The sequence below is a fragment of the Chelonoidis abingdonii genome, chromosome 22 (assembly GCF_003597395.2).
Source record: "Chelonoidis abingdonii isolate Lonesome George chromosome 22, CheloAbing_2.0, whole genome shotgun sequence".
Classification (NCBI taxonomy): domain Eukaryota; kingdom Metazoa; phylum Chordata; order Testudines; family Testudinidae; genus Chelonoidis; species Chelonoidis abingdonii.
The window spans coordinates 21,428,433-21,444,613 of NC_133790.1; the positions used below are offsets into that span (position 1 = coordinate 21,428,433).

General features: G+C 44.6%; 1 protein-coding gene across 2 annotated transcripts in view; it reads right to left on the reverse strand.

Moving 5' to 3' along the window:
- Window positions 1-413: 413 nt before the first annotated feature.
- The window catches only part of BCR (BCR activator of RhoGEF and GTPase), a 138,493-nt gene continuing 122,725 nt past the window's right edge, over window positions 414-16,181 (reverse strand). Inside the window, exons 1-8 of one of the 2 annotated variants that reach the window (XM_032801259.2) lie at window positions 15,903-16,145; window positions 13,212-13,271; window positions 12,959-13,068; window positions 9,019-9,158; window positions 7,455-7,589; window positions 6,395-6,500; window positions 3,442-3,604; window positions 414-2,137 (exon numbers count right to left, since the gene is read on the reverse strand). In XM_032801259.2, coding sequence (XP_032657150.1) covers window positions 2,048-2,137; window positions 3,442-3,604; window positions 6,395-6,500; window positions 7,455-7,589; window positions 9,019-9,158; window positions 12,959-13,068; window positions 13,212-13,271; window positions 15,903-16,064 — 966 coding nt within the window. In that variant the 5' untranslated portion in view covers window positions 16,065-16,145 and the 3' untranslated portion in view covers window positions 414-2,047. Of the gene's footprint in view, window positions 2,138-3,441; window positions 3,605-6,394; window positions 6,501-7,454; window positions 7,590-9,018; window positions 9,159-12,958; window positions 13,069-13,211; window positions 13,272-15,902; window positions 16,146-16,181 lie in introns of those variants that run through there. The other variant, XM_032801258.2, reaches the window with a different exon arrangement.

Genomic DNA, 16,181 nt, shown 5'->3' on the forward strand with positions numbered 1-16,181 from the left:
AGGGGTTCAAATAGCAAGGGGGTTTAGAAGCTGGAATGTAGCGAAAATACAGTCGAGAGATTTTCTAGTTGTACATTACAACACACAGAGATTTGCTTCCAGACCTAAGAAAAGAGGGGTGCTAAATAGTAAATGCCTATAAGAATTCTTATAATAGCATGCAAAATGCTGAGATACTCACAAAATCGAAATAATTTATATTTTTCTTTTGAATTTCCCACTTCACAGTACGACATCTATTATGCAGCAGTCAATTATGTTGACTGCTAAATAGTTTCCCTTTTTTTTTTATTTTTACTTTCTTTTTTTCTCCCTCTCATTTGGAAGATTCTTCTTATTTATCTGAGCGGAGAGTTCTGAATCCTTCGGAAAATTCGGCATAACGATTTGTTTTTTCTCTTTAGTATTCCGCCCCCCCCCCCCCAACTGCTTATGATTCAGCGACGTGGGTCGTTAATTGTAAAATTTGCTTTTCTCCCCCTTCTTTCTCTTGTCTTCAGACTGCCCTTTTCTTCAAGCCAGGGTGTTGATGGATGCTTGGAACTAAAGTGGATACTGCATAATGAGGTGGGTAGTACAGGCTAAGGGAGACTCTGATGCAGCTGAAACCTCTCCCCAGATGCTTGGCACATCTGTTTCATGACCTGAATAGCCTCCTCTGGTCATGAGACCATGCAGTTAGCTTATACTTACAATTCCCAAGGCAAATACTGCTCCCACTTACACCCATGGAACTCTACTGACATCAGTTTGGTTGGACAGGTGTAAGTGGAGTGGGTATTAGGTCCTACCTGGTGTACTGCTATGTGTAGCTTTATAGAAATTTCTGCACTGCTCTTAATTCCAACAGGGTTGAAATTTCTGAAGAATACAAAATGCTATCTGTTAGCAGATTGTCCATACAGTACATTGTGACATAGCCTATCAAAGTATTTGTATCTATCAGAAAAAGACTCTTGTAGAAGCAACATACAAAGCTTCAAAAAATTCAAGTATCAAAAATGTCATTTTGATAAAAGTTTCGATTAAGCAGCCAGCAAGAAAGACAGCTGTTGATTTTTTGTCCCCAGACGCTTGAAGATACTTCAGTACACGTTTGTAGTGCTTATTTTAGCACAGGTATTAACATCTGTTTGTGTGGAGAGCAAGGAGTTTCCATTCAATTTCGAAGGTCCCAAAGAATTTAGCAACCAATTTTGGACAACACTGCCTCTGCGTTATAAACAACTAAGTGAGCTTGTTTGTTAATGGAATTAAAGTGCTCAGCCTAGTTCTCCCTGCTTTTCTTTCATGTACTGTACTTATCTGTTGTATAATGCAAGTGGGTCTGGCTCCTTTGACACCAAAAGAAAAGGTCAGAAGTGCAACAAAGAGACAAGAAAAGGATAACCCCTTTCCTAGAGTTTGTACAAACATTTACAAGGGAAGGGGTAGGAGAGAGACAAAAAAACAACAGGTCCAGTTGTACACAAAACTTCTAGTTTATTTTTTAAAAACCCTGTTCAAATCAAGACTTGAATTTCTCAGTGGAGGAATCAAAGATCTCCTTGCTGAATGATACTATTCTCTGTGGCCCAGAACAGTACTTTAAAACAGCAGTTATTAAAGACACATTAGTGATATAGCCTTTAATTCCCCTTTCACCCCAGAAGGGCATTCTGACAAGTGTTCATGTAGAAAGCTTGAAGCTTCTTGATGATAAATTTCATCCATAAAAATGAGGAATACCTTCTCACCTTCCCAAGAGCAACAACTGCACTCTGTGTTGCATTTGTTAAAAGTGTCTGTTGCTCCTTCTAGTGGAGCCTTTCAGTACAGCTCCTTGTCCAGTCCAATTCTTCCCTATTCTACGGATCAAAACTAGAGGGAGTTTCTCCTTATTCTTCAGTTTAGCTCTGTTTGACAAACAGCAGAAGCACTGAAGGCTATGCTTCCTCATGACAGGAATAGGCCAGTAATGTCTGAAGAAGAAACAGTTCTCCTGTTCTCAGAGTGGCAGGTTCACACCAAGAACAGTTGTACAAGCCCCCTTGTTGTGACCAGACTCCTACACCTCTGTGGAAAAGAGGATGCTTTGCCTTTTGCTGTCTGGGGTGGGGATAGTCTCCAACTGCAGGAAGTAAAGAAGAACTTGAACCTGGAAGAAGGAAGGGAGATGAAATCGTAAATCAGTCTTATATTGCAGTGCAGAGTGTGATCATGAATATTTAGTAAACTTCAATGTTTCCGTGGCTCTCCCTTCATCCTGCATGTTAAACTGAGGTACAGTGAAGCTGTCAATATTCCAGATCAGCCCAGTTTTGAAATCTTTCTGGATTACTAACTCACTTTTACCAAAGCCAGAGAATTCAACAGTCTAACCTGCTTAACTAGCATGCATATTGGAAATGCCTACAATACCTTTTGGCAGCTATCAGTGGACAAAAAATTCTGGAACCAGCAAAAAGTCTCTGAATGTTGGCACACATGGTAAAGTGAAAGAGAAACAAGCATCGTGGAAAGCACCAACAATTAGAGCTGACTGAATAACTGATTTTTTGGTTTGGTGGCAGTTTTGAAAACTTGAAAATAAAATCTGAGTTGGCTCAAACCAAATCAAAATATTTTGGAATTTCTGGTGAATCAAAAAAGTCCATTTTGGGTCTGTTCCAGAGCAGAGATTCAAACCTGGGTCTCCCACATCCCAGGGGAGTGTCCTAACCACTGAGCTAAAGGTTATAAGGAGTTGCCACAGCATCACGTGCCCCTTCTTGTTTTCTTTCTCTCGCCATTTTATGACTGGGTGAAAATATCTGTCTCAAATTTGCAAACAAACAATTTCAGGTCAATTCAAAGAGAATTTTTTCATCAGATGAACTATTTACCTGAAAAATGTCATCCAGTTGTACCAATAATCTATTAGCCCTAGAACCAGTTACTAAGCCACTGTGAGATGTGTGTTACCTTGTCACCTAAGTACACACAGAGCTGGGATGAACAGTTGATGTGAGTGCACCAAAATGTTAGTGCTAGCAACCGAGTTGGCCCAGAAATACGCTGAACTGTCTGAGCAAACGCTGCCAAACTTGGTTTACAGATGGTGTTGAGCCTCACATGGTTGAAAGTTGCTTGGTAGATTAACCCTATGGCTTGTTAGCAGGGTAGTTTATAGCACTGATTGTGCTACCAGGATTTTTTAAAAATAATCCTCGTTCACACTGAACATGCTGTTCTAGATAAACTGTGCTGGAAAGCCAGAATAAGAGCTCTGCATAGCTCAAAAGCTTCTCTCTCACTAACAGAAGTTCGTCCAATAAAAGATATTACATCACCCAACTTGGAAAACAGCTATTAAGGATGGTTCTGCCCAAAGCCTCTTGAATGACTGCAAGTAGCCCAGTTCTGGACAAACAGGCTAAGATATTGTATCTATCAGATTAATTAAAATATTTAGTTTTTTACCTGGGACATGACTTCTAGTGACCAGCTATCAGTCATTGTTATAGGTTGGGTTGGGTTAGCAGGAATCTTACTGTCCTTCTCTGAGGGTCTGAGCAGCGTTGGTCCAAAGACAGTTGCCAGGTTGTGCAGGGACATCTTGTTGATGCTTTCTCTCTCGGCAACCCTAAGAGGAAAAAACAATGGAGAAAGAGGGTGTTTCTACATTCTGTGGCTCAAAGAAACATTCCTATTAAGCAGGTTTATTTTTACCTACTTTTAAGAGGTTTTAGATACAGATATTCAATAAGCAACTATACTACTTATGTCTCATTCATAGATTCTAAGGCCAGAAGGGACCATTGTGATCATCCTGTCTGACCTTCTGTGTACCACAGGCCATTAGACTTTCTCAAATGTTTATTATTTGTATTATAGTAGTACTTTGGATTAGATTATTGGATTAGATGCTGTACAGTCACGGGGGCTTGTCTAAGTGCACTATCTGTGAGGATCCTGCTGCCATGCTCTACAAATTCTGTAGTGTGCTTTAATCTAACCCCATTTCAAAGTGTGCAGCAGCAGGGTCTGCACGGACACTAAGGGTATGTCTACACTACGAAATTAGGTCAAATTTAAAGAAGTCTTTTTTTAGAAATCGTTTCTATAGGCTATTGTGTGTGTCCCCACACAAAATGTTCTAAGTGCATTAAGTCGGTGGACTGCATCCACAGTACCGAGGCTAGCGTTGACTTCTGAAGCATTGCCCTGTGGGTAGCTATCCCACAGTTCCCGCAGTCTCCGTTGCCCATTGGAATTCTGGGTTGAGATCCCAATGCCTGATGGGGCAAAAACAGTGTCACAGGTGGTTCTGGGTACATGTCGTCAGGGCCCCCTCTCCCTCCCTCTGTGAAAGCAACGGCAGACAATTGTTTTGTGCCTTTTTTCCTGGGTTACCTGAGCAGATGCCATGCCATACAAGCATGGAGCCCGCTCAGCTCACACCGTCATGTACGTCTCCTGGTGCTGGCAGACATGGGACTGCATTGCTACACAGCAGCAGCTCATTGCCTTTTGGCAGCAGATGGTGCATTACGATTGGTAGCCATCGTCGTCGTATTCCTGGGTGCTCTTTTAGCCGACCTCGGTGAGGTCGGTCAGGGGCGCCTGGGCAGACATGGGAGTGACTCAGCCAGGTCATTCTCCATCTTCTGCCGAGCACCCAGGAGATGACGATGGCTAGCAGTCGTACTGCACTGTCTGCTGCTAGCCGTAATGCAGATGTAAAGAGTCAAAGCACAGGGTTGGGGTAGTGGTGGCTGCACCCCCTAGCATGGCATGCAGCTCATCATAGAAGCAGCATGTTCAGGGCTCTGATCTGGAGTGACCGTTTGCCTCTCTGTTTTTTTGGTAGGCTTGCATTATCTCCTTAATTTTCACACAGCACTGCTCTGCGTCCCTGTTATGGCCTCTGTCCTTCATGTCCTTTGAGACTTTTTCTCATGTGTTGGCAGTTCGTTTACTAGAACAGAGTTCAGCTAGCACGAATTCGTCTCCCCATACAGCAAGCAAATCCTGTACCTCCTGTTCAATCCACGCTGGAGCTCTTTTGCAATCCTGGGACTCCATCATGGTCACCTCTGCTGATGAGATCTGCACTCACCTGAACCTTGCTACACTGGCCAAACAGGAAATGAGATTCAGAAGTTCGCGGGCCTTTTCCTGTCTACCTGGCCAGTGCATCTGAGTTGAGAGCGCTGTCCAGAGCGGTCACAATGGAGCACTCTGGGATAGCTCCCAGAGGCCAATACCGTCAAATTGCGTCCACACTACCCCAAATTCGACCCGGCAAGGGCGATTTCAGCGCTAATCCCCTTGTCGGGAGTGGAGTAAAGAAATTGATTTTAAAAGCCCTTTAAGTCGAAAAAAGGGCTTCGTCGTGTGGACGGGTCCAGGGTTAAATCAAGGTAATGCTGCTAAATTTTCCCTAAAGTCATAGTGTAGACCAGGCCTCAGTGCACAGCACATTAGTGTGGGGTAGATTTACACCCCAGCTGGGTACTAAACCCAGATCTCCTAGACCAGAGCCTTAACCACAAGACCATCCTTCTTCTCTACAGATACGTTCCTTAGCACGAACAAAAAGCAAATACATGAATATTAAAAAAATTAATTTCTTAAATGAATACATTGTGCAGGTAATAAACAAGCTCATTTAATGAATACTAAGGTGCTCCGAGCACTGTACCATAATCTTGTAGAAATTACAAACACACAAACATCACCATATAATAAAATCCCCCTGAAAAAATGGCAAAGAAATAAGACCCAAAAAGGCATTTAAGCAAGGAGGAGGATAAAGGAAAAGAGACATCTAACTATGGGGTGACAGTAATAAGCACCTTTGAAAATGGAAGGTTTAAAGATGTTAAACAGTTGGGAAGACTGATACAGCTAGGAAGGGAGAGTGAATTCCATATGGCAGGCCCCACACAGCAAGGAACAATCTCCTGCCAACACAAGATCTATTGTTGCAATTCCTAAAAGATGGGTGGTGTTAAAGTGCAAATACCTGGTAAACACACTCAAGACTTAAGATTTATGCCATTTCCTGTGTTCTGTTACTTCATTCACAGGCAAGTGTGATTTTATGGAGATATTATGGGTGTGCTTCGGGGGGATGGGGGGGAGTGTGTGTATGTGTTGCAGATCATATTTTCACTGCAAAGATCTTTCTCATCCCTTCCTTGGGAACAATTCATAATGGCTTCAGTAACAGTGAGCATGGGAAACAGGACGTAGCACTTTACCAGGCCTATTTTACCTGCATTACTCAATACAGAGCAAATTAAAATGAAATCAGTGAAGGTGCTCTTTGAGTGACACAGCACATCTCCAAGAAAGGGGCACCTCTCTCCACGGCACTTGGAATTGATTTACACATGAAATGCACCTGTCTAAAGGGTCTGTGTGTTACCTTTTTAAATGGTCCAGAAGGAAAAGGAATGTCACGAGGTTGGGTTCTGGAAGTGAGAGCAGTAAGTTCAGCATGCAGCTTTCCTTTGCAACAGGGTCTGAAAGTGCTATGGGAGGAGAGAAAAAAAAATGAAGGGAATGAGAGCTTTACTGATAGTGTAAGAAATGAGAAAATATGGGTGACGCTTAATGTGCTTCAATTGCATTACGGAGACAAGAGGCTCAGAATTCAATCCAGGCACAGCCTCACTCCTCCTCTGAATTCAGTTCTCCCCTGTTAGACAGGTGATGGAGAATCCTTCCCTCTGTGCAGGAGGCCACAACTGCATTCCAGACTCAGAACACTTAGGCCTTGTCTACACTACCAGGGTAAGTTGACCTAAGTTACGCTACTCCAGCTATGTGAATAACGTAGCTGGAATCAACGTAGCTTAGATCAACTTACTGCGTTGTCTATACCACACTCTGTGTTGACGGGAGATGCTCTCCTGTCAACATACCTTACTCTTCTTGTACCGGTAGAGTACCAGAGTCGACCAGAGAGTGCTCTGCAGTGGATTTAGCGGGTCTTCACTAGACCTGCTAAAATCGACGCCCACTGCATCGATCACAGCAATGTTGGTGTAGACATGGCCTAGATGCCTCCCTTCTGGGTCAACACAGGAGAGCCAATCCCAAAGCAGATTTATCTCCTTTGGAGAGTGAATAGTACAGATACCACTTCAGGGCCTAAACAAATAGGATTTCTCTTCTCTTAATTAGGTAGATAATGTCTTTCGTAGAACTTGAACTTTTCCATTCCTGCAGGTAAGTGAAGCCACTGCCCACACTAAAACCTGCACATAAGGCAAGATTAGAATTCTCTTCTGAGCAACTCTTGAGCCAAAGAAATAGCCCCAGCCTCCCTTCTCTACAGTCTGTCACGGGGCTTCCTTCTAATATTACAAATATTATTTTTTGTAACGAGTAAACCCCTTCCTAAAGCTTCAGGAGCAGCCTCTTGGAGAAGATCATCGTAACACTTAGCACGATAGGTATCAATGATTTCTTCTATTACACACCAATGCCCTCAGCAAAGTTGGGGTACAGTTCATCTGTGAAGAGGGGTTCAGGCAGTTCTCTGAAGTATAATTTTAATGTCCCTGCAATGGCATTAACATCCATCTCGCTCATCATCACGGACACATCTTTGTTGTCTGTAAGAGAAAGCAGGGAGACATACAGGTACTGAAGCTGGGTGGTCCTTCAGTCATTCCTTATTCTTGTTCTCTTTTTTGGTTCCCCCTCTTTATCCTATTTATCTTCTCTCCCTACCCAAGTAGCTGACACTCATCACCTGTAGTCACTTTGCTCAGGTTGGTTGCTGAGTTCTCCATTTATATTATCCCAGTGCCGCTTAATAGATCAGAGTAGCTATAATGTGACCACTTTGCAGCTAGACCCCAGTACAGCCAGGATGACATCTAGCTTTACATCTGCTGGGAGGAGGACGCAAGAAAACAAACTTAGCTTTGCCTAGAATTACTTCTGCTGTACCAGTGTCGTGGGCTGGATCCAACACTCAGTGAAGTCAATGGGAGTCTTTCCAATGTCTTCAGTGAGACCCAGATCAAGCCCCATATGAGGCTGAGCCAGTGTAAGAACGATTTTCAGTTGCCTAATAATAGGTTGTATAACAATTAACAGCAGCCACTTCCCCATCTGGAACTCTAGTACAATCAGAAGCACCCCTCAGCCTCTCCCAGTTAAGCAGAGTTCAAGAGACAAAAATCAAGCAATTTAGGTCAAACACCTCCACTCACCAAAAACAGCCTCATATGAAATGTGTTTGGATTAACATAAAAATAGCATTTTTTAAAATGTAAATCATCCCTCCCTCCCCCATGGTGTTGGAAACCCAGAAAGCAGGTGAGGACATTCTTTAAAGTGAAGCAACAACATGAGCCTCTTTTGCATCCAAAAGTCTCAAAATGCTTTACAGAGCGCGGCAAGTATCATTATCATCCCATTTTACAGATGGGCACACTGAAAAACAGAGGAAGCTTTGCTTGCCTGAGGCCACACAAAGCACTAATGGGAAGCATTGGGAAGAGAACTCAGGAGACCAGACTCTCAGTCACATTCCAGTAACCAGAATTTTCTGCTTCTCTATCCAATCCTTTAAAAAAAATTTCTTAAATGATTTTGATGTTGCTGGTGCTCTTTTAAACAAGAGTTTCAAACAACCGTGGGGACTTCCTGTTAATCCAGAATTCTCAATGACATTGTGGAAAGGAAGACTGCTGATTGCTCTCATTTCCCCTGAGGAAAGTGTCTGCCGTTTACCATGGCAAGGCCAGGCAAGGCAAGGCAAGGCAGGCAAAACCGCTATTTCAGGGCTGCTGGGAAGAATAATCAGCGCATTTCTCAATACAAAGGTCCATTCCACTGAATGCCTCAGGTTAACATCTACAACTGGAAGAAACTAATAAAACACACAGCCCAGGTAAGAGGATACTCCTTGCACCGGGGTATCCACCTCTTCATGCTTCCTGGGCTACATGAGATTAAAATAGCACGGTAACCTGAAAGGTGATCTTAACTCAGGAGATAATGCAAAGGAAAACCTCAGAAGCAAATACTTACTGACATCAAAAGCAGCTTTCAAAGCTTGGATATCAGTTGCAACCCCAGAGACACGGTAGATGCCCACCTCCTCCATCCCACGTCGCTCTATCTCCTCCACACACTGGCGAACAATGTAAGGCACCTTTGATCTCTCTCTCCTTGAGAAAAACAGGCAGAAGAGTTCAGTACAGCATAGGCCGAGAAAATACGGTTACCAGAGTTACATTAGGCACTGGATAAGATGAGACTGCTTGAGTGAAAGGAGCTCTAGGCCACGATTTTCACAAAGGACTGAGTGAGCACTCACCCTATGAAAATCCGCCCCTTTAAAAGTGTCTCAAATTGGACACCCAAAAATGGAGACACCCAAAATCACTAGTCACATAAGTGTTTTGGAGGTGCAGACTAGCACAGTGGTAAGGATGAAAAAGAGAGTTACCTTTTCTGTAACTGGTGCTCTTTCGAGATGTGTTGCTCATGTCCATTCCGTATTAGGTGTGTGTGCTCGCCACATGCACCGATGCTGGAAGTTTTTCCCTCAGCACTATCTGTAGGGGACTGGCTCTGGCGACCCCTGGAGTGTCGCCTGCATGGCATAGTATAAGGGGTGCCGCCAGCTCCCCCCACCCTCAGTTCCTTCTTGCTGGAAACTCCAACAGTGGGGAAGGAGGGCTAGTCATAGAATGGACATGAGCAACACATCTCAAAGAACACCAGTTATGGAAAAGGTAACTGTCTTTTCCTTCTTCGAGTGCTTGCTCATGTCCATTCCATATTAGGTGACTCCAAAGCAGTACCCCTGGAGGTGGGTACGGGGGTGGCAGTGGGTTATGCTTATAACCCTTGGCTCATTTATGGGGCTGGTTCTGCTGAGGCTGGCACCTCTGGCTGCCGCGGTTTGAACCATTTACACACCAGGGCCAAGATGTAGAGACCCAGGGTTTTCAGGGTGGCGCAGGAGTCCTTGAGGTCATGCAACTTGCTGTCTGTTTGCTCCTCAAATAGGGCCCGTCCTGCAATGACTGTTGGGCCTTGGTGGACAACCCAGAGACTCGCCACATGGAGATAGCGGAAGCCCTGGTGCAGGCAGCAGCATCTGATGCTGCCTGGAGGGCTGCCCTGGCCGCAGTCGTACTCTCATCAAAGATTACTCAGAACTCCTTGGAAACCTTGGGGAGAGACCCTTTGACCTTGGTATGGCTTGCCACATACTGAAGCCATATTGGCCAAGGAGGGCTTGGTGGTTGGCTACTCTTAGCTGAAGGCTGGAAGACGAAAAGATCCAGCCTTCTCGAGTCTTTATTTTTGGGGCTGGCTCTGGGTTTTCCTTGTGGTTAATCACCTCAACCACAAGGAAATTGGGGTCTGGGTGGGAGTATAGGTACTCATGCCCTTTGGTTGGCACGAAGTACTTATGTTTGACCCTTTTAAAGATAGGGGCCAGGGAAGAGGGGGTATTCCACAGAGCATAAGTGATTCTGGAGACCCCTTCATGAAGGGGTAGGGCCACGCTGGCAGGAGCTGAGGACATCAAACAGGAAGTCCAAGGGCTCTTCCAGTGCTTCTCCCTGAAGCCCCAGGTTAGAAGCGACTCTCTTCAAAAGTTCCTGCTGCACCATGGCATCATCCCGAGTAACTCGGTGAAGGGGCCCCGTGATAGCCTCATCTGGCAATGACGAGGATAATGCCACATCCATTGGTGGTACATCAGCTTGCTCCCTGGGTCCTCCTGGACCTGCGGAGTCATACCCCCATTAAAGCCTGGAGCACTAGAGGGGGATGAGATACTGAGACTACTGACCTCTCTGAGGCTCCTGCTACTGATCAGGTACCCTGGGAAGGCTGGGTGAGCCCCCAGGGGTTCCACGGGTACCATGGCGCTGGCCACTGCGCTTGTGGCCATGGGGCAGGTTTTGGTACTGATAATATAGTCGGCACCGCCAGTACCAGGGCTTGTCCCGCAGTCAAGGAACCTTGCTCCAAGCCGGAGCTACCCAAGCAGAGCAGTCAGTACTCGGCTACTAGGATTGGGCTGAGTGGCGGCTCTTGTCCGACCCATGCTGGTCGCTGCGTCCCGAAGCAGACCTGTCCGAGAAAGACTATTGGAACTAACAAAGAGTTGAGAACTACTACTAACTATATACAGATTTCCAAAGTCGCAAGGACTGAGAACGAAACAACACTAGCCAAAGCTGCAGCAGTTCCAGCACAGTCACTGACAGCAAGAAGGAATTAAGGATGGGGGGAGCCAACAGCACCCCTTATACTGCACCATATGGGTGCCACTCCAGGGGCACCAGAGCTGGCCCCCTACAGATAGTGGTGAGGGAAAAAATTCCAGCACCGGTGCATGTGGAGAGCACACACACTTAATACGAAATGGACATAAGCAAGCACCCGAAGAAGAACCTTGCTTCATGTTAGAGGGTTTACTTGACCAAATCAGCAAATAGATTCATGAAAATACTGACACTGAACCAGCATCTTTCTATAGCCCAACACTGTTAAGAGAGGAAAAATATCCACTTAGGAAGTTCTGTAAAAAAACCTCATTTTGAGAGCTCTGGGCTGGTATAAAAATGGCAGAGGGTACTGGTTATTATGAGCAAATTATTCCAGTCTCAAGGGTTTAACGTCAAGAATAGTCAGAGCTGGTATCCTCTATAGCAAGACTGCTCTCAAATGATAACACTCACATCTATGCTCTGGGCCAGCAAAAGACCCATGCACTGTGCAAGTCCTACTTCACCCATATTGTGTAGACCAGGAGTCAGCAACCTTTCAGAAGTGCTGCGCCGAGTCTTCATTTATTCACTCTAATTTAAGGTTTCACGTGCCAGTAATACATTTTAACGTTTTTAGAAGAAGGTCTCTTTCTGTAACTCTGTAATATATAACTAAACTATTGGTGTATGTAAAGTAAATAAGCTTTTAAAAATATTTAAGAAGCTTCAATTAAATTAAAATGCAGACCCGCCTGGATGGGGTGGACAGGACCTAGGCAGTGCGAGTGTCACTGAAAATCAGCTAGCGTGCCACCTTTGGCACGTGTGCCACAGGTTGCCTACCCCTGATGTAGAGCCTGAGCTGGTCCTTTTCACAGGTGGTGAATTCACTCCGTGTTCCTAGTTCAGGAAAATTTAGCAGTTAATTCCCCAAGAGCTTATCTGTTTTCAGCAATAGCAAGACTCATATACATCACACGACAGCTAGATTCTCATGGTCATATGAAAACTGTCCATAGAGAGCTTGTTCCTTTGTTTTTCCTGAGTAGCTGATTTAATTTCTGTTTTTGTAGAGAGCTTATGAACTGGCTCATCTCTGCACATTCAATCCCACGGAGGAGCTGCAGCCTTATAGAGAAGTAAGTATGGTGAGCTTGCAACGCTAGCAGGTGTTTAGAGGATTCCTATGCATCCCTTAGAGAAATAGGGGTCATACTGCTATCCAGTTAATAGTAATTCCATGGGGAGGAAGTACCAGGTCTTCTAAATTACCTACCACGAACTAACAGGTTTCTTCTGGCAAACGATTCATGACAAAAGATCAGGGGTTAAAATAATACAAATGGCTCCAAACAGCTTGAACATTTCCGAGTACAGAAAGGAAATACTGTCGTTCAGTAGCTTTGGAAATTTGTGACCAAGTCAGCCAACTACAGAGGAAAAGGGACAGGGTGTTTCCGGAACACGGCAGAGTGAGAGATGTTGAAAGTAAACACACTGGATTTCCAAGCAAGAGTGTGTGCGTCCTGCTGGCTTTTGGAGGTTTTTTCCCATGCACAGGATGAAGCTGGGAGAATGCAAAACAGCTCCTGCCTGCACAAATTGCCATGCGTTAGCCACACATGGGCAAGAAAGTATCTGCATACCTCCATTCACTGAGGGCTTAAGTAGGTGCAGCTCCATTGACCTACTGGGTTTACAATAAAACAGAAAAGTGTGACCTGACAACTTACTTGGTGACAATGGCAATCTTGACTCCAAAGACCCCAGTCTGTTTACGAGATGGCATTCTTTTCAGACTAAACTCCCGGCTGGTAAATTTCAGTGACAGCTTCACTTCAACCTGCAAGGATGACTTTAGTAGTTACTTTTCAAGCAATAAATATTTTCTTTTGTTTTTCAAAATGTTATGACAAAGAACAGAGAAAAAACCTGATACACAAGGTCAGGCAAAGAAGCAGTGCTAGCTGTTTGTACTCTACTTACTCCATTCATTAAGATGACTGAGCGTTGCCAATCTTTATCCTGTAACACCTGCGGATCCAGCTGAAAAACATGGAAGTTGCTTGTGAGTTGAGAAGTGGTTTCAGAGACTAACATCAGCCAGTTTGAAAAATCTATACAAGTCTGCATGACAATGCCTTCACTGCTTACTTCCATTTCCACAAGGGACTCAGAAAAGCCCTGAGTTTCAGATGTTGGGTAACTCGTACAGAGTTCTGCACTCTAAGCAAGGCTGGGTATGGATCATACATGCGTATGTGGAAACCCCAGTGTCAAATGTGTAATATCCACTTAACAACAAGAAAAACCTCAGAGAGCTAAAATGCTCTTCTAAAGCCAATAATCTCACCTTTGATAGAAAAGGAAGCCTTCACTGCCATAACATAGCAGCCATATTTAATAGGCAGCAGAGGATCATCCCACCCCAGCAAATCAGGAGTCAGGGAGAGAGAGAGTAGATTTTCTAAGAGGAAAGGGCTAAGATCTGAAACAGCAAGGGCTTGTTTCTCTCTGAAAAAACAGATGAGCAAACTGCAGGTCCCAAACCCAAACTCAGATCCCAAGTCCAAACGCTGGCACCAGCTTGGTCCAAAATAATACATTTCAAAGAATATTTTAACATTTATTTCCAAAGGTCGTGAACAACAAGATTAAGAACAGGAATTAGAGACTATTACATATGATTCCCAATTCCTTCCTGTTCCTGAGAGAGAGAGAGAGAGAGAGAGAGAGTGTGTCTCTCTCTGTCTTCTTATTTTAGCTTTGGAAACCTTTTCTGTGGGTGCAGTTTCACAGGCCCAGTGTACATAAGGTTTAAATACTGAGCTATTTACAGCCTTTCACATCCCCTCCATCAACTGGACATCCGAATTTTTCTAGCTCTTTTGTTCAACTCCTGCTAGTGAAACAGCTACCAAGGATGTTGGACAGACATTTATAAACATCTGCTCTAACAATCAGAAATTGCTGATGATTAGTAACGTATTACATCTTCAATAATAATTGTCTTGCCTCTATTACTTAGAATCTTTCTCTCTCATCCATCAAGGTTCTCACAACACACCCATCACCACAGTTGCGGAGTACCATACATGTGTATTAAAGTGAATACACATACTCCGTATCAAGTGCTCTCCTTCCCCCATGCTGTAGGGCGTTCTTATTTATTTATTTAAAAGCCTCTAATTTTGGGGGTTACTAAGTTCATCCACCTTACAGTCAAGATTGTCTTCAGCTCTTGCATTTTGCTGTTCTCCCCTCTGTGCCAGCCCACAGAGCTTTCTGGGAGTGGAGAGAGAAGTCTGCTACGCCCTCCAAACAGATGATGCAGTCTACATGCAGAGGACATGTGGCAGAGATTGTGCTGCCTGAAGCACATTCCCTCCAAGAGCTACCCCCAGGCGCTGTGGCTCCCACACTGCCTCAAATGCAAGCAGAAGGCCAAATGCTACAATCTGGCTGAGAGGGGAATCTGGATCACAACTTCCCAGAGACAGGCAGGGCTGGAGTACTGTGGAATCACGATACTCAGCCCCAGGATGAAGTGAGGAGTGGGGCTTGAGAGAGTGCTTTGCCAGCATCTCTGTCAAGCTTCCCTAGCACCGGAGCTTTGGGACAGTTTCCAAAAGGAGCTACATCCAGTTCTCCTGGGCTCCAAAGACATGATGACCCAATGCTGGGTCTGACAGTGAGAGAATGGAGGAGGACTATGGGGTGATCCAGGTGGACTTATACATGCTATCCAAAGAAATTAAGCACACACAGTGCTCAGAAAGAAATTACCACTTCTTAAAATCCTGCATTGATTTTAGAATGAAGCAAGAGAAGAGCTGAATGGGAAAGCAGCCCAGACATCACAGGAGAAGGTAGATATAGTGTCTTAATCTGGCCTGCCCTATTCTTTTTCACTTCAGCTCCAACACAAAGGGAGAAAATGCACCTGAAACTGAAAGAGCGACCCGTTGTTACAAGAATCCACTAATCAAACCCATGCTTGGAAATGAAATCCTGGGTCTCCATTTGTAACCTAGCTTGATTTCTTTCAACAGGAAAGTTCCAAGGCTGGGAAATAGCTTGTCAGGTTCTATAGGAACATCCCCCAGCAAGGTCAGTGATATCTGTGAAACACTCACCTCCAAAGAGCCACAACTGACTCAGACTGAACTTACAGAAAAGGAACAACAATTTGAACATGGAGCTACACCAGCAATTAGAATCTGACAAAACGAATCTGTGATTCCCGACATGGCTTTGCAATACCAAAGTCTATTCCCTGAAAAATGCAAGGCAAGGGGCGGGTGAGTGCACTTTCACCTTGAGACGCACAAGTTCAAATACACCTTCATGCACAAATGAAAAGGAATTTAGTAACTAATTCTAATCCGATCCCCATCAGCCCTGCCTTGCCCCCGCCCCCAATATAACAGCACTGGCATCTCACTGCACAGTGGAGGATGAATGCTAGATGAGCAGGGGTGATGCAATCCACAGTATCCTTCACTCTACCGAGTATGTTCAGTCTCTCCTTTTCCTAAACCCTAATCTCCACTTCCAATACACAGGGAAAGATGCTGCTGTCAGTTACATACATGAAAGCCCACAGAGAAAAGCTGCTTCTGCTTCTATGTTTCAGAGACCCCAGATAAGAAGAGGAGGCAAGAGAGTCAAGCCCACCTTTTCTTTGTGTACTTTGTGACGGACATGAGTCCACAGCATGGTGTTGCCGGCACGTGTGTGTTTCCCCATTGAATCTGCCTGGCTCCGATAGGTGCAGCTCTGGTAGAAATATCTGAAGATCCCTTGCATAGTGTAGTCAGCAACCAGCAGTTCCCACATTGTGGCTGCACTGTGTCTGAAGTTAACAAGGCTAGTTGTGCCGAGTCGCTGTTACTTAAGCAGCCCCAGACTCTACACTTAGCCAAGAGGTTTTTGAGGAGACTTTTTCCGGAAGGC